General features: G+C 43.9%; 1 protein-coding gene across 2 annotated transcripts in view; it reads right to left on the reverse strand.

The window, feature by feature from the left end:
* Window positions 1–94: 94 nt before the first annotated feature.
* bcl9l (bcl9 like) overlaps window positions 95–22,465 on the reverse strand; it is a 22,776-nt gene continuing 405 nt past the window's right edge. For both annotated transcript variants that reach the window (XM_071902416.2, XM_078284312.1), the window contains exons 2-9: window positions 8,730–8,803; window positions 7,946–8,358; window positions 6,351–6,473; window positions 5,765–5,939; window positions 5,058–5,142; window positions 2,318–4,748; window positions 1,957–2,211; window positions 95–1,782 (exon numbers count right to left, since the gene is read on the reverse strand). In XM_071902416.2, the coding sequence (XP_071758517.1) occupies window positions 572–1,782; window positions 1,957–2,211; window positions 2,318–4,748; window positions 5,058–5,142; window positions 5,765–5,939; window positions 6,351–6,473; window positions 7,946–8,270 (4,605 nt within the window). In that variant the 5' untranslated portion in view covers window positions 8,271–8,358; window positions 8,730–8,803 and the 3' untranslated portion in view covers window positions 95–571. The remainder of the gene's footprint in view (window positions 1,783–1,956; window positions 2,212–2,317; window positions 4,749–5,057; window positions 5,143–5,764; window positions 5,940–6,350; window positions 6,474–7,945; window positions 8,359–8,729; window positions 8,804–22,465) is intronic.

The raw sequence follows: 22,465 nt of genomic DNA on the forward strand, positions 1-22,465 counted from the left end.
AAAGTTTTCATATTATACAGCAACAGTATTCCCTTGTCAGTTTTATCAAACCACAATAATTGACACCACAATAACAGAGACTAAAACCATGTTATAGATCAGTATTATTCTTTTTTAGACTTCTATTAAAACACAGTTATACAGAACAATTGCAAACAATCACAAATTGCATCTTATATACAGCAACTATATATTATATATATTTTCCTTTGCACAACAGTTTGGTAGTTGGAGAAAATAAATCAATGATATTAAAACAAATACAAATTTGAGGCACTCCTCTCCCGACCGTCAATCTGTTCCCACAACAAATACACACATCTGTGAAATATACATATTTTACAGTATTTTAGAAAATGGCTTCAGATTTGTTATTGAACCGTGTGACGGTGCTTTTAAATATTCTTTTTTTAATCAGTTGTACTCCAAAATTTGAAGATTATCACTGATATCTCTTTTTTACAATTCATCTTTTTAAACAACTGCAAGAATAACATTAATGAAAACATTTGGACATAATGGGAAAGCAACCTACTGGAAATACATTTTTTTACAGTTTCAGTGAGCTGAATCAGAATGGCATATTGGCCATACCTCCGGGGCCATAGCCAATGGGACTGTCCAGAGACATTCCCCGCTGTCTGAGAGACTGGGGGCCCATCATACCAGACTGTGGATGGGGAGGGGCCATCATGGGACCCTGAGGGGACATGAGAGGACCCTGGGGGCCAAAGGGATCCCCTGGAATTGACATACTTCGCTGCTTGGCCTGCATCATCATAAGGTTTTGCTGTGCCATCAGATTGTGTGGGTGCTGCTGGGGGGACATCATGCCTGGGTATGGATGGGAAGGGTGGTGGAGAAGGCTGTTGGCCATCATGGCTTGCTGCTGCTGCTGGTGGTGCTGTTGCTGGAGTTGCTGCTGGGGCACCATGCCTGTCCTTCCCATCATATGTCCAGGGGGGCACATGGGGCCCATGCCCCCACCAGGAACCATACCCCTTGAGCCCCCCTGAGGCATGCCCATGCTTTGGCGTATTCCACCATGTGTGGGGTGAGGTGGCAGCTGCTGTTCTGCCATCATGTTCTGTAGGTTGGCTATGTGGGGGTTGGATGAGGGGCCACTGCTATGTGGGGGGCCAGAGGAAGAGAGCTGTTTGAGGAGCTGTTGTGGGGTAGGCTGCTGGGATGGCTGCCCCTGGTGTGGATTCTGCTGTGGCTCGCTCTTGGGGAAGTACTGAAGGGTGCTACTGGGCTTATCAGAAGGAATGATACGGGAAAGATCAAACTCAGGGATCCCTGTGTGACTGGGTCGTATAACTTCACTTAGATCCGGGCCATCCCCCATGGGCAAAGAGGGGAAGGAGTCTGAGGGGTGTGGGGGGCGCTGGTGAGGATGTCCCTTGCTAAGCAGGTGCAACTGCTGAGGTGGCAAAACATCCTCATTAGACTGAGAAAAATGCTGTGACATTCCTCCAACAGGGGAATGCATGGGCCCATGAGATGGTGGCTGCATGCGAGGAAAACCAACCATCTGGTTTTGAGACATTGGTGAAACATTGCAGGGCCCCATTCCATCAGGCGGTCCTCCTCCCATCATGGCAGAATTCATGCCAGGCATGCCCATGGGGTTGGGGGAAGACAGCATAGGTCCTGAGGCATCATGGGAAAGCTGTTGCTGACCTTGGAGTACCATTCCCATGGGGCTTTGAGGATCACTGTGGGGTCCAATGGAGCTCTGGGAGACGAGCATCTGGGAGGTCTGGGGGTTCCCCATGTTTCCTGATGGGATAACAAAGCCAGCATGTGAAAAATCACACTACTAACATTTGAAAATGGATTGCAGTTTCTCAAATTGTTAGATTCATGAAATATATATCATAATTTCAAATAGCACTTCTATAATATGATATATGAGGGCTTAGGTTGAGTGAAGAGGGTTTTTTCATACTATACCTCCAATGCTGACACCAGATAGAAGAGGTCGATCTGGCAGCATCTCATCATCGGAAGTGGCAATTGTTTTGATTGCATCGTGGTAGAGAGGAGTGGAGCTGGGCATGGCGTATTTGGACATCTGAGACATGATCATGGACAGAGGATTCTGGGATGGCGGGGCATCTGGAGAGGAAGTAAATGGCATGCTGGGATTCATAGAGCCTGGCTGGCTAATGGGGGTGGAGTTGGAACTCCTAGGGGGCAGTGATGGGCCTGCAAAGAACATCACCAAAATTAATTAATTTCACAGCAGTACAAGGCACAGCACATGCATGAAGAAAAAACACACAGCAGAGGTCATCTTGGGTTCTGACTGTACCTGTCTCAGTGGAACTACTTCCTCCATTGCCCACTCCCTTCCCACTGGTCGGACCACCTGGACTTGGAAGAGCCGTTTTAGGAGATGTCCACCCTGGAGAGCCCACAGGCATGGTTGGGGACTTGAGCCGTCCAGGAGAGGCAGAGGGAGAGCGTAACCCAAGGGCGGAAGACCCCATTACCTGGGGAGACTTCATGGAAGAAGAAGAAGGAGTCCCAGCACCAGAAGCAGGGGGAAGAGGAGGATGAGGCCCTGCAGAGGAGATCTGCGAGGGGGACTTGAGTCCTGGAGCAGAGGGGGAAGGTAGGAGAGGTGATGGCTCTTGGCTGAGGGATGGAGACTTGAGCTGATGAGGAGGAGGCATTGCAGGAGAGGCCATGGGGTTAACATTGATTGATAAATCAGAGGGGTGGCGAGGACCGAGGTCTGCTCCCCTGAGGCTGCCGGTCATTGGCATATGACTAAGCCGCGATGTTCCACCCATTTGAGTAGGACCGTGCTGGTCAGGTCCAAACATCTCAGGGCCAGGCTGCTGGAGATAGGGCCCTTCCAACTGTCCCCCAGAGAAGGGACCTTGATTGGGAAACTGGAGGGGGCCGTCAGGTCCCGGGATCATTCCCTTATTTCCCCCTCTACCATTCTGTGAGGCCCTAATTCGTGAGATCTCCTCGGGGCTTAACATTTCACCTAAAGGCCCCACTCCACCAGGACCTCCTCGGAGCTTTTGAGACAGCATCATCTGCTGATGTTGTTGAGCATTCATCTGAGGGTTCATATTCATATTAAGGTTGCTCCCCAAAGGAGAATCCACCAAGTCTCTCATCTGGGGGCCCCCTCCCCCTCCAGGAGAGCCAATCATCTCACGTGAGCCAGGAAAGTCCATAGGTTCACCTCGGGAAGGTGGACCCCGACTCATTCCCAAATTGGGAAAGCCTGGGCCCCCAGGATTATCCATAATCCTTGGGCCCAGGTTGCCTTGTTGCTGCTGTTTAGCTAATCGATCAAGCTCAAACCTGTGGAGCCCTTGCAACTGTCGTTTTTCCATGATACGAAACATTTCTTCACGGGTTATAAGACGTTCTGGCTCACCCTGCAAGTGCTGAGGAGGTCCACCTGGTCCACCAGGGTAACAGCCATGAAAGGGACCCCCGCCACCCATGTTGTTGGGCATATCATCTAGCCATATCATCCCTGGCCTTGGGGGCCTCTGAGGTCCTAGACCCTCCATTGATAAAACTCCCCCAGGACTACCAGGAAAACCCCCTCCCCCAGGTGGCCCTCTCTGCATCTGTCCCAGGAACCTTGGGCCGCGGGGTCCCTCTTGGTTCATGTCTATTATACGTGCATTTCCACCCATCCCTCCTCCCATCATAGTGCCAGGACCCCACTGCTGATCTCCAGGCTTGCTGTGGTAGGGAGGAGGGGGTCCTCTCATCATCATGGGACCTCCATGCATGCCCATTTCTGTCATCATTCTGAAGTGCTGCGCATGTGTGGGGGGTTGCATTTCCTGCTGCCGTCTCTTCTCTTGGTAGTACTCTTCCTGAAGCTTCCTCCAGGCCATCTGCTCTGGGGTCAGCCCTTCTGGTCCAAGCAAGGGACCCATGTCCAGCCCAGGTGAAGAAAGCTGGTGATGGGGGTGTTGTGGCATGTTATGGTGAGAGTCCATTTGAGGGCTGTCAATGGCAGGTCCACCAAGGGACTGTGTTTGAGAAATAATGGACTGCAGGGGTTCTTCATATTTCTTCATCCCTCCCATAGGAGGCAAGGCTGAAGATAAAATATTACCACTACTGCAATTTCCAGAGTTATTAGTACCATTGTCACTGTCCTCAAGAATACCACTCCTATCAGTGTTGTTGTTATTGTTTAGATTGGAGGAGTTATTGTTAGGATTGTTGTTGGCACCTCCTGTGTCTCCGGCGCCTCCACCGGCCCCACTGCGCAGCAGCAGCCTCTCTATGTCCCTCAGTGTCTGCAAAGAGCGCTCCCTGTGTTCCAGCTGCTCTTTGGAAAGACCATCCGTGTTCCCTGGGCCACTCCTCTGGCCTGAATCACTCTGCAGGTGTGCTGATAAGACAGAGGGACTCCCCGAGGGAGAGACAGTAGCACCGGGGAGAGGCAAACCCCCTGCACCCTCCCCACCTCCGGGTCCTGGGACTGGGCCTGCAGGTGTGGCCGTGCTCCCTCCCTCTGACTTATGGGCAATGACGCTGATGTTATTGCTGGAGGCTCCACCTGGTCTGGTCTGTGAGGATTCATTATCAGAGTGTCCTGCTGATGACGGTGTCCCTGCAGGATGCAAATGGCCTCCCACTCCTGCAGAGGCTGGCCGTGGCGTCCCACTCTGGGATTTGGGGGTGCCCATGGGTGGAGAGCTGCTGGAGCTCACCTTCTCAGACAGGCTAGGGAGCTTCCCTGATGGGTGGCCCTGTGACAGACAAAAGAGGAAAAATGAAGAGTTACATTTGAGGCTGTTGATTATGGTATTTTAGGCAAAACAATATAACAATTATATTGTATGTTGCTCACTTAGTACAAGTATTCACTTTTTGTCACAACTACTGCTAATAGAAACAGGAACAAAGTGGCATATGAAACCAAAATAGCTAAACAAATTAAGCTTCCCACATACTTTTGCACCTGTGGTGATCACTGAGGACAAACACTTTTACTCCCCTGTGGTTTAACACAAACTTGACAATTTGTATAATTTCATGCTGAGTTGCGAATGTCTGACCTGCTCCAACTTGGTGCGTGGAACATTTTGCTGGTGAAACAGAAGAATGGAATCGGTCTGTCCTTTCATTACTGCTTCTGCAGCACTGTAAAACAGAATACAAGACATGATTACAAATTACATATTAAAAGTTATATTCCCTTTTGGAGAAGTCAAATCTAAAACAGCAAAAGGAGATTGATTAATAAAACAGAATGTTTGTTTGGTGATAACATGAAGACAATCTAGACAGGGTTCCCACATCTTTTCACTGATGAAATTTCAAAACATTTCCATGACCAAATTTTAATGAGACTGAATTAAAAAGTAACCATCATCTACACTAACTTTAAGCATTAGTTTATTTTTCACTTTAAAATCATGGAGTATAATATTATTTTAACTCAAAAAAACAGTCAGCAACCAACAATATTTTCCTCCAACAGGGAGGTCTAGACTGTTTCAGAGCCAGACACAGCTTTTTGTGACATTTGAACCTTCATTAATAAAATTTCATGACTTTTCCACAACTTTTCTCCCTTTTATTATTTTTCATAACATCCCAAGGCCTGGAAAATACAATTTTAAAATTCAATGACTATTCCAGATTTTCCATGAGTGTGGGAACCCTGTCTAGACTTCTTTCCTCCACTTTGGATGGCAGTGAATAATCACAGCATTGTTGCTACAAAAGACAACTGTGTGTCCGCCCTGCAAATAGTTCTCACCTGTTGGCTAGGCTGGTTGTGAAAACATACACCACTTGCTGGGAAGGCTGAGGTGGCTCTGCCTTTAACCCTGGTCCCACTCCGCGTCCCATTGCTGGCCCCCCGGGTTCAGAGATGGGCCCTGCAGACGAGCGACCAGAGAGCCCCTGGATAGGACCAGCCAGCACTCGCTCCCCTGAGAGAGAATCAGCACACTAGTTTAATTTGTCTTCAGTGGCAGATAATGCAGTCAACTCTCAACACCAATATACCCTTTCAGCTCCAGCTTCTAAACACTAGATGGAGCTAAAACACATGAAAAGCCAAATCATTGGTAAGTGATGGCATGGTCATCCAAGCTGACATCTCCTTCCTTTTGATGTGTGTAGAAGCTTTGAAAACAGCTACTGATAACAACTTATGGCCTTAACGGAGTTGTCTCCAGAGAAAATACAATGGAAATGTGGAGCAGGGGATTTCTGAATGTGATTCATGCTGCCACCACAGAGGTTGTTACAATGATACCATTGTGAGGACTGTGCTATGTTGGGGGGGGAGGACTGCAATGGTCCATGTGTTTCCTCTCCGTGGAGGTAGGTGCACTCACGATGGGTTGCAGTGTGCGGCTTGTCTTCATCTTCCTCTGTGTCGGGTCCAGAGCACCATTCATCCCCACTATACGGCTGTTTCTTCTCCAGAACACAGCGCCGCTTACTGCGCATAACACCCTCTACAGGATAAGACACACAACACACACACACACGTCAACACTTTGGCTTCCAACTGGCTTACTATTGTCCTTTTAATATTGTCACCCAATCAGAGAAGCTATGTAAACACAAGACAAATCAATGAGTGTTTTACAGGCTCATCACTCAAACTTCTGACTGACTTGTTGGCAGAGACCTACCTCCCAATGAGCATATCAGATAAGCTTGGGTAACAGAATACCAGAAAGACTGTGTGTGTGAATGTACGGAAGGAGGTTTTCTGTGACAGTGCAGAGGAAGGACAGCAGAGGGAGGACTGCTGCCTTAACCTATACACAGAGAGGCCGTCTCAAAGTACAGGCAGAGAGACACAGAGCTGACCTTTTGTTTTCGTCATCTGTTTTTGCCGCCAGCAGCAGACACTGGTTTATGTTAACAGGTAAGTCACCTAGTTAGCCCTGTCTGCTACCTTGTTCAGACTTTCTTTTGTCATTGGGCCTCTCCAGGTGTGGCGGTGAAGTGGTTTGAAGCAAGGGGCAGGGGTGGGGGGGTGACTTGCATTTCATTTGAATGCGTTTTTGTTTTTCTACAGGCAGAAATTAGATCACAGGGAGAGAGAGAGTGAGTGAGTGAGTGAGTGTGTGTGTGTGTTGGGGGGGGGGGTTAAATGGAGCCAGAAGAGATTTTCCTTCAAAGGATCCACCCTAGCTTTCATTCTCTCCCTCTTTCAGCCTCTGTTACTCTTTGTGTTGCAACCACACCTCTCCCTCTCAGTATGTCAAGTAACGTGTGTGTGTGTGTGTGTGTGTGTGTGTGTGTGTGTGTGTGTGTGTGTTTAAAGACTAGGTTCAAGTCATGTTACAGGAGGCCCAGATGACTCAGTTTAAGAAAATATTATTACCGTAGTCTGCAGTCAGTCACGTGAACATACAAATGCTTAAAACACACAAGGGCAAACAAATGCAAATTAGACCAACATATTGTGCAAAAACCACTTGAAAACCTAAAGGCACGATCAAACACAAATGTTTACTGAAGCACTCACAAAGGAACTTAGGCTTTAACACAGTCCTTCCACCCACTCGTCGTCTCCTGCTTGACTAAGAACCTCTCTAGGCTTACTAAATCTTCACAACCTCATGACCCGTCTCTCCATCTGAGCACTACAGAAAGCCCTGATGCTTTTTCATCTGAGACACGTCACTGCAGCACAGGCATGGCACAACTATCAAAAGCCAGGGGGAAATTCTGAACGCTTCAGAGAAAGGTCAGGGCATTTCAGCGAGAGAGAAAACAAGTTCTTCTGTCCTCTCAGTCCTTACATTCACTTCCTGCTGGAGGAGGTGAATGCACGCAATCTGGTATTTCTGGTAAAGATTTGGCTGATAAGGAGGTAGAGGAAGTGAACTGCTGCATAGTTAGAACAGGAGCGCGCTGACTATACATCCCAGAACCTGACACATTTGTCTGCGTATTTGTCTGTGTGCCTTACCTCCTTTGGCGTCTGGCTCCAGGGCCGGAGGAATGGCATTTCTTGGTTCGCCAGAGTCAATGGAGACGCTTCTCTCCCGCTTGGATTTGGTTTTCAGCATCCCTCCGACGCCGCTCACTGATTGGCTGACAGCCTTCAGCCCAGGGTTGCCGGGAGAAATCTGGTTGGTTTTGACTCCATGGCTCCCAGCACCGACGCCCTTTGGACCCAGGTGGCCAGCAGCTCCCTGCTGCTGCTGAGCCTGCTGATTTACATTGGGTATTTGGGATCGGCTGTCACTGGTCACTTGCTTGCCATGATTGGCCAGTTTATTGTCAGGGTGCATTTGATTGGCTGGTGATTGAGGTGGAGGTCTGGTAGGGAGAATAGCTGTGCCTGTTTGTCAGTGGAGCTCACACTGCTTACAGGCAAAACTGATGGAGAGTGGAAAAAATACCATCATGAGTACTACAGACTATTAAAACAGTTAAACCATTTTAGGGCTTGATACAGAATTTGAGGCCCAAATTCAGAACATGTCTCTAAAAGGCCTGATCCGGGACTACTACAAATCTGACCAATCCACAAGCAATAACTTGGAAGTGTATAAGAATATAAGTGATCAGCAAATCGCTACTAGTCATAGCTCACGCAGCACAGACACACAGCTTCATAAAATAACTTGCAGGCTAAATTTCCAATCAAAATAAACCTTCAACAAAGCCAGCAGTGAGTTGATGAATGGCACTACACTCTGGTACCGGATTAGGCCTTTAAAGCAAACTTTTCGGCCTGTTCCACTCACCTCATCTCACCCAGACGCTCAACTGACATAGTGCCATGCCGTTCTCCAGGACGCTTCACTGACCACACGCGGACCTGGGGGGTAACAAGGGAGTAATACCATCAGTAGAGGAAGATAGCAACCTTCGCTGTCAATGCTATCTGTCAGTGTGTGTGTGCGCTCGGCCTCTGGGTCAACATCAACTTCATGAGCAAAGAAGGAAAGGGAGAGAAGAAGCCAGAAGATTGATAAGAGAGCGAGGCCAGCGAGAAACTCTAATGTAGCTGTCCCTTTAAGGGAAAGAGGGCAAAGAGAGAGTTTGAGCTGGGGGAGGGACCCGTAACTCAGAAGTAGCTCTCCAGTGTTTTAGGTCCCTCCCCCTCCCAAGTAGTTTGCAAACCACAAAAACTCCACCACACATTCCACAACACTATCTCTAGCAATACCTGTCTCTCCCTCACTCACTCAGAGAGACACATTCTCTCGGTTTCACACTTTAAATTCTCATTCTGGGTTTAAGTACAAATAATCTAAAACGCTTTATCTGCTCATTACCGATTTTAGTTTTGGCCTATTTAGACACACCACCGAACTAATTATGGTTTATCAGAATTAACCACATTTGTTCTTAATCCCTTTAAGCGTGTCCTGAGAGCCCAGATGAGGTGGCACTACACCTCAGCCCTCGGCTATCTGCCTGTAGCTTTATTAGCATTGCTAAGGAAACAGACGGCCATGATACTGAGCAGTATTCAGGGCTCAGCCTTTTCAATGGAGGAAACTTCCCAGCAGCAGGGCAGGCCATACTGCAGGATTCTCATTCTGGGTTCAAGTCCATAGCTGCAAGCTGACGCCCTCTTGACACCGCCACCTGCCTGTGTCCATAACCCCAAGCCTCTGATTTTAACCTCTGCAACTGGGGTGTGCACTCTGTGTGTGTGTGTGTGTACGCATATGCGTGTGTGACTATTTGTACACACATTTTATGTTGTCTATCCCACATAGGCTAGTGCTGCTTGTGCACAGAGCATTCAAAACAGTTCTTCAGTATTTGCAGGTCTCAACAAGACACTTCCACACCTGTTGCTCAAAGAATAAGCAAAACAAGGGAGACACCCACGTGAAATTAGCGCAACTGGAACTGGTTTGAACAATAGTTGGTCCAAACAGTCAGCCCAGCCAGTTAAAAACATCTAGCCTAGATATTTGGCTGACATAATGCAGATCCCTTGTAAACATTTCCACTGCTTTCCATTTTTGGTCGATGACACAATCACACCACCGCACACAGCACAGTCAGTCAGGTCAGCTGTCCCTCTCCAGCAGAGCCATCTGTACCACTCACTCACCTTGGCAGGTAATGGTAAACACACAATGCTGTAATTAGTCATTAACTAACACCGGCTCAAGTCAGAACAGAGGTGCCTTGTTCACTGGCTGAGGACTTCATCAGTCATTAACTCAAACAGGGACAGAGTCAGACCGTCGCTGCTGTTGACAAAGTGTGACTCACATGCTTTGTGCAACACAAGGCGGAGGCAGACTAATCATATGGTGAGTTGCTGACCTCCAAGTGGACGGTCAAGAAAAAATAGGGCTATCTACAGTGCATACTAGCCTAGCAGATAGCGAGGAGATGAGACTGCCAACAATTTGTGTTGTAGTCGACATAATCAAGAAGCAGGGAAAGGGCTGGAGAAGCTGTATGCAGTGCAGCTCGGGCTGTAATGGTGTGGAATTTTCTAAACGGTGGTCAGAAAGCAACACAAAATTGCAGGGGGTAAAACTCATTGGACTGTCTAGTAAACGTTGAGTCTGACTAGAACATTTTGTAAACCTGAAGTCAGGCCTACCACTACCATTATCCCCACTCCTTGCCATGTGTAGTAAGTAGCCTATATTTAAGCAATCAGCCACAAGAGATCATGCTTTACAGCGATTTTACTGCTGCTAAAGCCCTATTCAAACTGGATGATTTTTACCTGGGGAGTTGCTACAATGCAAGGCATTCGTGGGCGAAGTGTCGGGTGGCTTTTTGGTGTATTAAAATGGTGGTAACACACCATTATATTAAAATGGTTACAAATGTTCAGTAAATATTTTAATCAATAGTACATACATGCGATTCTCCCCACTTCTTGAACAGTAGCTAAACAAAGTGGTTCAAGCAACACATAAGTACTGGGACAAGTGGTGATTTTTGGTTAGCAAATGAATGTTTAAATGAACTGTTATGTGGTCACAGGACTCAAAAAAAACAAAGCAGCCTCCCCTAATCCAGCCAAGATATTCCATCTATAGAGGGCTGTTTACAGGCCTCAAAATCATTTTATTTGGAATAGACTTAAGAAGAGATTTGCATGGAACATCTGGAGAAAAAGTACTTCAGTCAGGAAGACATAATGAAAACCATATTTTTTAAATTTATTTATTTTTATCTGAATTTATTTCCAATTATACACGTGACAAGGCAGGCCACAACTTGTACTATAAAGGTTTTTAACTGATTTTTTTTAGCACATACACAAGCAAATTTTGACTTGCAATGCATTGCCACCGGCTCACACTGTTGTTTATAAAAAGGTTTTGGCTCCCCTGACTAATCAGACACACCTGGAGTACTGACGCAGACTAAATTCATTAGTGACATCTGCATTCATTACTTCCTGACCTCAACACATGAACATAACAAGACATTTAACTGCTAGGCTTCAGAAATGATTAGCGTTTAATTATGGTGACATTTGAATCATGAATTAAATCAAATCAACCTGCTACGGCAAGTAATTCGCAATAAAATCAAGGTTATAAAATCAAAGTTAATGTCCCTTGAGGGAGCTTTTCGCCCATTTCCTCCCACTTATCCAGTCCAACAGTTGGAGACAAAAAAGGTTTCTGTTTTGAAGATGCATTTTCACTCTAGCTTAGTGTCTATGTGGACAAGCTTGCAGCTTTCCATCCAGCTTTTCCATCCCTATCACACAGGGTCTCCTGTAGTTCTCTTCTAATGGCGTAAGAGCTTCTCAGTGGCAAGACTTTGCACCCCTCTCACACGGTATGGACTGTCCCACTGCACTTTCCAGGTTGCTGCACCCCAAGTGGTAGAGCTGAGCAATTAATCGAAAAAAAAAAAATAATCTAAATTGCAATATGAACTTCTGCAATTTCCAAATCACAGAGGCTGCAATTAATTGCTTAAGAAAGAAGAGGGGTCACGTCCAAAATTGATTTCTAAACAGGTGTTTTAGTGCTGTGGGTAATCTTTGTTCCATAAATCTACAATATTGGTGAAAACCTTTCATCAAACTCAAACTCAGTAAATCCTGCACATGGACAAGAAAAACACAGTTTAAATCGCAATATTCTGTCAAATAATCGCAATTAGATTTTTTGTCAATATCTTTCAGCCCTACTTTGAACACATTAATAGAATAAAACAACACCACCACCTTGACAAAAAACAGTTAATGTTAAGTTAATAACAGTCACTGTGCAAAAGAGCACATTCAAACAGTTTGGAAATGTACAGGCACCAGTTCAGCTTGTATAAAAGGGCAATGGCTCTTGTGACTAATCAGACATACGTGGTATAGAGACTGACTAATAAAGGCATTGGCGTCACCTACACTGACTAGCAACTGACCAATTACAGAGAAAACACATGAAAACAAAACCATATTAATCATTTCTCAAACTGCTAAAGGTTTGAGAAATGATTAGCGATAAACTATGGTGACATTTGAATCATGAATTTAATCAAATTGCTCAGTAAATAATCTGTACTACAATCAAGAGTTTATATCCCATAAAACCCAGACTTAGGAAATTAAAAATATGAGAGCAGAGCTGGTATTTCCAATCAGAGGCACTGGCATTCCCATGTTGGAGCTACTACTGTTAAAGGATACAGGCCTACTGTCTATTACTGAACAGGGCTTCATTGGCTTTCTGCAACAGGTACTAAATGTTTGATCAATTTTGTTCAGTATATACTGGCAAAGTAAATTTTATTTTATTTGTCATATGACATCATTCATGAAATCAGTCAAAACGGCAACTGTATAGGCAATGGAGTGTTGTTATCCATTGTGTAATCAACAAATGACTGAAAGCCATTGCATTCACCCTTGAATCTCAAGTGTGTCAGAGGGCATAAAATGTTCTCTACTTCCCTTTTCTCATTTGACATTTTCACAAGTTTTCTGGGAAACAAATTCAATTTGACAGTTGGATCTTGTTCAGATGTGTCCAATCGCCACTCCCAACAAATTAGGGAAATAATTCAATGAGTTTGAAATGCATAGCACATGGTGTTTACTTAGAAAGTCGATTAGTTTAGCCTGCAATGATAAACACACACACGCACACACACACACTCACACACATATACACACAGGAGGAGGCCTGCGTTCCTTCAACATCACTGGAAACAAGCATCACTGTTCTCAATTAGGCCTAAAGGTTTTGATGAATGATTCAAATTAATTTGCCAGAAGATATTTGCCTTTGACTGTGGAAAAAGCTGACGTTTATATTTATTTTTCTCAGATCTTATAACCATAGATGATGTATTCCAAAATAAAGAAAAATTCCTGGGTGATTTCCAGGATTCCATGCAATTCCCTGGACAATGGTATAACAACCACAGCACAGGTTGGTCAGAATGTGACTACTGTATACGTGTGTGTGTGTGTGTGTGTGTGTGTGTGTGTGTGTGTGTGTGTGTGTACGTGCACGGGCAGAGGTTGAGCTCCTATTCAGTCCCAGTGGGTCACACAGTACTCTGTATTTTTAGAGAGCAGGCTGGTATTTATAGCCCACGAGAGCCCTGGGAAGTCAGGGGCAAAAGTGAGAAGAAAACGCGGAGCCAAGTCCAGAGGGGGGGAACACAGAAGCCACAGAGCCGCTTTGTGGATCGAGACCAGCGAACACTAAGGCCAAAGTGTTTAATTGCAATGATGAATGAAAAATAATGTGTGACGCAGAAGTACGCACAGCAACACAGAGATGCACAGTTGAAACTTTTGTGACACTAGTTGGCTTAACAAACTGCATTTGCGCATGGCGCCAGTCGAAATGTAGACTGAGACTAAGAGAGGGAAAATTAGGTGAATGTGCAGGGCCAGTCTGTGTCCTCTAGCTGCGGCTGCACAAGGCCATGTCTAACTTAACATGCGTGTTTGTTTCCAAAACAAGCCTTCTGACACGAACCTACATTGAAACTTGTCCTTGCACAGCCTACCAAGTTCCCCGCCTACCAAGTTCTCCTTTAGTTTTGATCAATAATAATGGAGATCTAATGGCACAGCTATTACAAAATGCCACCTCATGATTGGGCATATGGTGGTATTGGCAATTTTTTTGGTAACTTACTTTAAAAATTTGGGTAAAATTTAAAAAATATCCACAAACTCACTACAGTGTCACTATTCTGATTCTCAGCATTACTTCATAACATATACACCATTTGAAGGAAACTGAAATTAAAGAAATTAAAAAATAAAATCCAAACTATATTATTAGCTCCAAAAAGGAAAAATCCTCCCTAAAACACTTAAACACTGTTAAAAAAAATTTATTTTTCTTATCCCCACAAATAACTAGCCAAATGTAGATGACGTCACGTCACACCAAGATGTTTCCAGCACAGCTACAATGGAGTTTAATAAGAGAGCAATTTTCAACGATCTAAAACATCAAATGATAAACATCAGGTTTTGGTGTCAGTCTCTCAGAATAAAATAACAAGGGCTTCTTTCTAGACTCACCGTTTTGCACCAGTGTTCAACAATCATACAGGAAGAAATCCATCGTAGAAGAGGAAGAGATACCAACTCCTCCACTGACAGTAGCCTTAGTAGACCAGAATGCACTGCAGCCACAAGACATGTTGTGTTTAGAGTAAGGAACAGGACTCTCACTTTTTCTCGACTGGAAACTCCAGCTCATTTGCTCTTACTATCACTATCTCTATCATTGCTCTCTCCTCCTACACATAAAACCAATCTGAATACGTCAAGTCCAGGCATTCTCTGGGGTTTGTTGAAAGGCATTCTGGGAAATGTAGGAAATCACTTACTGAAGAAAACATGAAGATGTGGCAGGTTGGAGGAATGTGGATACAACAAAGGCAAATGACAACGCTTCATCACAAAATAACTCACTGTAATGGATTGAACATCAGACTGATGATACGTAACAGTGTAAGATCGATTTTTTACTATTACTAGACCCTCCGAATAGCACAAATAATATAAAATGTGTTAACAAAGCCATTTTTCTAAGTGTGAATAACTCTTGCTGCTGGGGGAGAAATTCATCCTTGCAATATTTGTCCCGGTTTTATCATGTGCTGCACAAATGGGCTTTTGCGCTCGGCTGCTTTTAAGTTACACTATGTGGCTGTAATGTGGACTATGTGGCTGGCGAAATGACTCCCTAGATGTCCACATACAAAGCTATCAAACAAGCCCAAAATTGTCACCCTTAACACCACTTACCACTTTCCATTGATTTAGATGTGGTACGCTTTTCATTGAGTTTCTTCTGCTGAATTAACCTATGGACTTCTATGGAAAAATTAGCCAGGACTAACTTGAAAGAAAAGTGATGTGAGATTGAGAGTTTTGAATCTTGTGTGTTGGTTTGTAATGTGGAAACCTGGGGATTAATCATGCTTCTATCATGCATGAGAAAAATCAAGAAAATACAGCTATAAATGGTGGAATTTCTCCCAACTGTGAGAGTCTTATTAACATTCATAAAAATGTAGTTTGTGTCATTGATTGGCCTGTATGGTGTGGAATTTTTCAAATCACTGTAATTAAGTAACGCAGCATTACAGTTTGCAGCAATACTGCAGTTGAGCATAGACCAACAATTCGACCTACAGGCCTTCATCATATCAGCCTAAAATGTAGCCTATGTTCTCATGGTACTGCAAAAAAAAAATAGCTACTCAAACCTTCAACTTGGTAAGAATTGGCTGATCATAGAGAAAGGTCCACTAAAGCAGTTGAAACAAATTTTACAAAACATCAAAAAATGACACTCCTCGCATTTGAAATCCATAGTAAGCTTTCCTGACTGAATTAAAATCATTGCACTAGATCTCTGAGAGAAAAACACAAAGTGGAAATTTAAGGAGAAGCATAAGATGGTTCAGCTGCAGTTTGCCCTCGGAGCCGAATTGATTTGCTAGCCCTGCAACTTCAGAAAAATCAAAAACGGTGATGATAGGCGAGCTCTGCCCAGAGTTCAAAGACACTGATTCAGCCATCAAACCCTTGCCAACCAACTGAGGCCAAAAATGTCAAACTGCTCCCGAGTGACAGCCACCAGTGCAATTTGAGTGATTATTTGTGCCAGTAAAGACATTGTATTTTAGCCTTTAGGCTATATCAACTCTTGCTTTACACACAAATGCACAATTGCAATACATTTTCAGCTTTTGTACTCTTATATTTGAATCATAGAGAACAAAGGTCCATGATGAAAAAAATACACTTCCCTAATCAGTCTTTTCAAAGAATCCCTTAACAATGTGACCAATGAAAGGTTGCCTTGCACAACACCAACTAGCCTATTCATGACTGATAATACAGTAACTGATTCCAGGTTATGAAGTGAGATGTTGCTGCCTGGCTTGTAGAGAGGATTTGGTGGTAATGCAGCCAGTGTGGTTGTTTTTTGCACAGAGATGATGGATTCAAAACTCATAACTTTTATGAGTAAACACAAGGCTATATTTGTATCCTGTCAGAAGCTGTAGGCAAGAAAATGGTACAACTGGAACTCATTCAAATGTCTTGCAGAAAGAAAAAATAGAAAATATACTGCATATTTCACATTTTGATGGTCAGAAAACCACCCAAGTGGGCCTGTTAAGAGTGTAATAGGCAGGGCAAACCCTGTTCACGCATTATTGACCACATTCTGCCCTATAGGCCTATCCATTTCTTGCTCTTTATAGTCCTTTCCATGCCAGTCTTTATCTTTTTCCTCCCTCCCCCTTTCCTTCAATCACACGCTTGTTCTTCTCTCCAAACATGCAGTTTGTTTTTCTGCAGCCTGTTGTTGTGGGAATGTATCAGTCTACAAGCATAACAAGAGGTTACTGCAGGTCAGCATCCATTTGTACAAAGCATGAGCTAAAGAAACATCGATAACCTGTGCGATTGGTTGAAATACATATAATGTTAAACCTTTGATATGGCTGCTATTGGTCTATTAGACCTATCTTTTTCCTTTTGGGAAAAGTTGACCCACAAATTCCGTTTACTAGTCTGTGATTTGCATAGCTGCCTTCTCTGTGCTCCATGTTGCAGCAGCTCCCTCACTGAATATTTCTCAGAGTGTGCTCATAGTACTTGTTGGAGGTAAATTGCAGTGCATTGTGGGACAGTACACAGGTGACAGCCAAGAAATCAACTCATTTGGGGGGGGTTGGGGCAGGTTGCTGTGGCAACAAAACATGTCATGGGGCTGAGTAAATATAGGCTAACCAGTAGGCGATGTGCAGAAAGAAGGGCCTGTAATAGAGGAAAGGCTAAAGAAAAAGGAAAACTGAGACATTTGTAAAGGTCTCAAAGCTATGCTGTCTTTGATGTAGCCTTTAACAATCTGTACTAAATAGTGATGACAAAAGAATGATCAGAAATGTAGCCGCCTTTTTACACACGAGGAAAACATTATGTACAGCGTATGAAGAAGTGGAGGAAAAAGCAGAGCAGAGGAGGAAAAAACGATATGTTGGCAATAAGATTAACTGCTTCCGTCAATCAAACCATGCCCAACTGTGTGAAGCGTGTGTTTTTTAACTGATTGGTTGCTGTAGTTGTTTGTATCATGGGTGTTTTAGACTGGCTAAGGGGGGCTGATTTCGCTATATGCATGGAAGCAAGGCAGTATTACAGAAGATCTGTTGGCTCCTCCTAGACAAAAGCAGATAGAGATGTTATGTGTCCTCAACAGACTGGAAATTAAGTGGTAAGAAGACTGCAGGCACCTAGTCCATGGTTTTGCCTCCACTCAGGGACAGGGAAGTACTGGGCTCATTTTGTACAGAGGGTCAAGGGTTGTATCCTTTCCAACACATTCTGGGAAGAAAGCCAACTAGAGCAAGGAAAAAGACCAAACTGCAGCCACAGTACAGACAGAAGGGAGACAGAATGACACAGAAGCAGTTGGAAAAAGAAGGCTGATGGACAGAGGCCATTCTGTGCGAAGCTGAACACACACACCTCCCAGTCTGCTCGGGACAGGAAAGCCAGTCTGTCCGATCTGCTGTGGCGTTTTGGCTTTTCAACAGGTCGACCCAACATCATCATTAAAAACTGACAACAATAAAAAGTAGGAGTGTAACAATACACTCCGCTCACAATCTAGTTCAATCCAGAAAACACAGTCCATGACACAATATCATGACAATATCTGGTCCGGTAAGATATGGAAAACCTCATTGTAGATTTTTACATCAGATCTTTTGAAATGTGTCGATTAAAGTGATACTGTTGTTTAACCAAGTGGAACTAAAAGAACAAAAGTTGTTGCCATGAGTTGCATTAAGGGACGCACATGATTTCTTCTTTTAATGTAAATATAGTCCATTTATTTAGCTAGCCATTGGTAGCCAATCAACTAGAGACAGGTAGGAGTAGAGAGGGGAGTGTCCCGAGCTGAAGCAGTCTCTAAATGAAAAAGACAAGAGATGAAAGAAAGCCAAAGAGGATCAGTTTATTCACCTGGATAGAGCAAGCATTCTTGCAATTGTTACAATGGTTATAAACAAGGTCGGAAATTACTTCCAGCCACCATCAAATGCTGGCAAATCTTTGGCTACGGCTGGCAAATTTGTATACTCAGGTAACCAACCATTATTTGGAAGTGCTGTTCTTTTCTATAAAGTTATTTGTCTGGAAAAATAGTGAAAATGGTGAATTTTAGGATTCACTTCCCACTGTGACTGACGCTCTGAATATAAATGCATTGGACATAGAGAGTCTGAGAGGATAGAGAAGGTGACAGATGCAGCATCCGGCACAGAATCCCAGTTAGAGCCATGCTCTGTGTGTTCATACGTTTGTGCATTCGTGTGTAACGATTTTTTGCAATGCGCACTCCTTAGGGGAACTGCGGTATGTGCTGTTTAGGCTGCACAGAGCCCTAAGAGCCCTGCGTAGGGGAAATAACAGCGTGAGCTCGTACACCAGGCAGTAAGGTAGAAGTCAAACAAGCATCAACCAACTGGAGGCAACAATGTGCTACCACAGCACTTTGGTGTCAACAGGTGGAGTTTTTAAAGGCACTCACTCCAATCATGCATACCCCACCCCACCCCTCCACCCTCCACCTACAAAGCACTAGTGCACTTGTTTCACAAGAACGTGCTACTTTCTAAATTACTGGCATTTTCCTACCAAGTTTAGTAAAAGACTATAGCTAGCACTAACTTGTTAGTTAGATCCCTGCTAACTAGTGTAGCTTGGCTTGCAGTTTTAGCCAAAATTACTAACCTGCACTGGTGGAGATCTACATGAGTAATGTATGTAATCTGGACTTGAGTAATAAATAAATAAATAAAAGCACTGGGCTGTTGCACAGTTCCTCTATCTGATTTTAAATTAAGGTGATGCAAATACTCAAGTTTTAGAATCATGAAAGAACAAATTGTGGCACTGTCATGAATGAAGCACACCGTAAAGCAAAAACTTTGTCAGAGCCTGCAAGAGATTCAGTACATCCCCAACAAAACTTGGATTAGAGTATTAGAGCAATTTTCTTTCATAGAGCAGATTTACTTTTGCTATCTTTTTTATTACTCTGTTTATACATTGTAAAAATGCTCTGATGATTGGTTCGATCTGCCCAGAGCTCACTCTACATGGTAAAGTGGCCACTGGGCTCTTGCCGACTCCTACTTTGGAGACCAACTGAGACTGACTAGCTTGAACTACTCCTGACATTTGGTCACTAAGCTAAGATGCAATCACACCTGCAGTTTGTTTCATTTGGGCCAAACTATACTGGAAAGTTTACCTTGTTAAATTTTGCTGTTTGGTTCGTCTAGATTCACACTGCCCAATTACCCAATTACAAGCAAACCAGGACTTGAAAACAAAAGTCACATGGACTTCCAAGTAGCTTGTATATTGGACAGAATTTTAGTGGCCTGTCATACTGCGAAGTTCATGATTTTGGCGATGGGAGATAAGTGAAAACAAATACGATTCCATTCCTTGCAACTTTAGCTAAACATGATGCATTTGTCTGCACTCTTTGCTGTAATTTACATTCTCTGGTGTTCACGCCAGTTAAGAAAACATGAAGAAATAGCTGAATATGAGCATCAGTTGAGATTGTGGTCGTTTCCTGTAGTTGGTTTAAATTATGCTCTCACTCCTAACAAACGGCATCACAGATTACTTGGACGAGGACAAGACTTTTTCAGGTGGCCTTTTCATTTTCAGGTGGCCTTGGCGTGGTTATTTGGTGCGGACCCCAGTTGAAATGGCATCGTCTCATATGCCCAAACGAACCAAGCTAAAGAGTTTGAATAAACTGCTCCAGACATGCTTGGTGTGAACACACCCTAAATGTATTTTCACAGATTGAGGACCCAGCCAGAGGCAGTCTGGACAGTGAATTTAGTCCACAAAGACCGCATGCAAAAATATGCATAAAAAATAAGCGCACAGAAGAGCACAGAACAACAAAGGATTATCGGGGCATTAAACTGAACCAGAACTGAAGTGTCACAACACATGCCTAAATGTTCTCTACTAAAGGGATTAGACTGAGGCCTAAGGTTTTTAAAGAGTAGCCGAAGCCTTGCCGTTTTCACTAGGCCGATGAAGTCCAGTACTTAACCGTCTCAGTATATTCCGCCTTGTGGAAACGTTCTCAATATCACATTATTCTTTCATAGCTCACCTTAGCAGTGCTCCCTGTAACTCACCCCAAAGCTCTCAGATCACCTAACCAGATAAGAAACACTTTGTCAGCAGCTCACCAAATCTGCCTCTGCTTGCACTGGAGCAGTCTGTGTGGGCATGCAGTGGCTGCCATGTGCTTATTCATTCAAATCAATTCTGTAGAAAAAAAAAAAGTCAGGAAATAGACATTCATTCACATCTAGGATGTCAGTCAATGCATCGTTACGACTTGATATATATATATAACATTATAGATAAATTAGCCTTGTCGTTGTTATAGGATGAGACTACTTCATTGTCACCTGTTCAGTCACTTGGTTAATCCATCACTTCAAGGTGTACTCAAGTGTGTGTAGTACTGTTGTTGTTTAAGTTGTTTGTAGTGCTGTGTGCTCTATGGGATACAAATCAAGTATTACTTATGCCTGGACCAACTCGATAAACATGTGATTTTGAGACATGAATACTTTGTCTCTCTTCTTAATAAATTGTGCACAAACTCCATCATCAAGCACTATACCCTGATTTCATAAAACAGTAGGCGTGCACGAAGGCCTGCAGGTAGGCAGTGGATTGTCCTCATAAAACAGCACAAAAAGAAAGAGATGCTGTGAACTAGGAGATGTGGGAGATATTCCACTTGCACTCAAAAGCAACACACAGTGGACTGTAGCCCTCAAAGACAATTCGGATCAAGTTGCAAACTCTGTTAGGTGCTATATATAGCGCACCAGGATATCATGCACACACACACACATACACACACACACACCTGGCTGACTGACTGACAGAAATGCTGTATTACCACTACCAGTGAATAGGCTAAAGTGCAGCATATCACACCATATTCAACAGGCTGAACTGCCAAAAAGGCCAAGGCTATGGGTAGTCAAAATTACTGAACTGAGACCACACACACACACACACACACACACACACACACAGGAAGAGCAAGGGACACAAGGTGAGGTGGGGAGAGTGAGAGAACAAAATAACGACTTTGCTCAAAAAGGGATGTCACACCAGTTTCACAAGACACAGTCAAAACCTGAACGCTAGTGTACCATTTGTAATATTAGCCTTACATCTAACAAGTGTTACTAGCTAACCTAGCAGTCCTAGTTAACTATCCAATGTACTACTTGTTGTAACTGAGTTAAAACTTTGGTTAGCGTAGATGTGGCTGGTTGGCAGGAATTATAACTCTGTTTAAATGTCAGCAACAGAGTATGCTAGTCGATGTGAAACTGAGTGTAGGAGGGGAACCAGGGACAGCATAACGTAAAATATTATTCAAAAAATAACCGCTACTAACATTAAGGTTACAAGTGAGCACATGAACAATTATGTGTCATTTAGTGTTAAGTAGCGGTAGCATTAACTGATGTTGGTTTCTTCACATGCCCACGTTGAGTCTGAAGTGACAGGTATCGTTACGCAGCCTGTCACCTAGTGAACAGGGTTTAGCTGCTTAGCTGAAACCATTCAAGGCAGCTTTGGCTGAGTCTGTCAGATTAGCTAGCTGCCAAGCTAATAGTAGTAGTTAACACATCTGGATGGAAATTTGGTCATCAGCAAGACGAACTAGTTAAAGCATAAAGTTGAGCAGGCATCGCATCCTTGTTAGGAGGATTTAAGGACACAAGCCCCTGATGTCAACCCCAGTGCTCATGAGTGGAGACTTGCTGCGCCAGCCAGATCCACTAGCTAACTTAGCATGCTAATTCATGTCTTCGCTAGGCTACTTGCTTGTAAGCTGACGTTGCCGTAGCACACATCTGCAAGCGAACCAATGCTAGCTAACGGGATTTGAACTTTGTTATT

The sequence above is a fragment of the Centroberyx gerrardi genome, chromosome 6 (genome assembly GCF_048128805.1).
Source record: "Centroberyx gerrardi isolate f3 chromosome 6, fCenGer3.hap1.cur.20231027, whole genome shotgun sequence".
Taxonomy (NCBI): Eukaryota; Metazoa; Chordata; class Actinopteri; order Beryciformes; family Berycidae; genus Centroberyx; species Centroberyx gerrardi.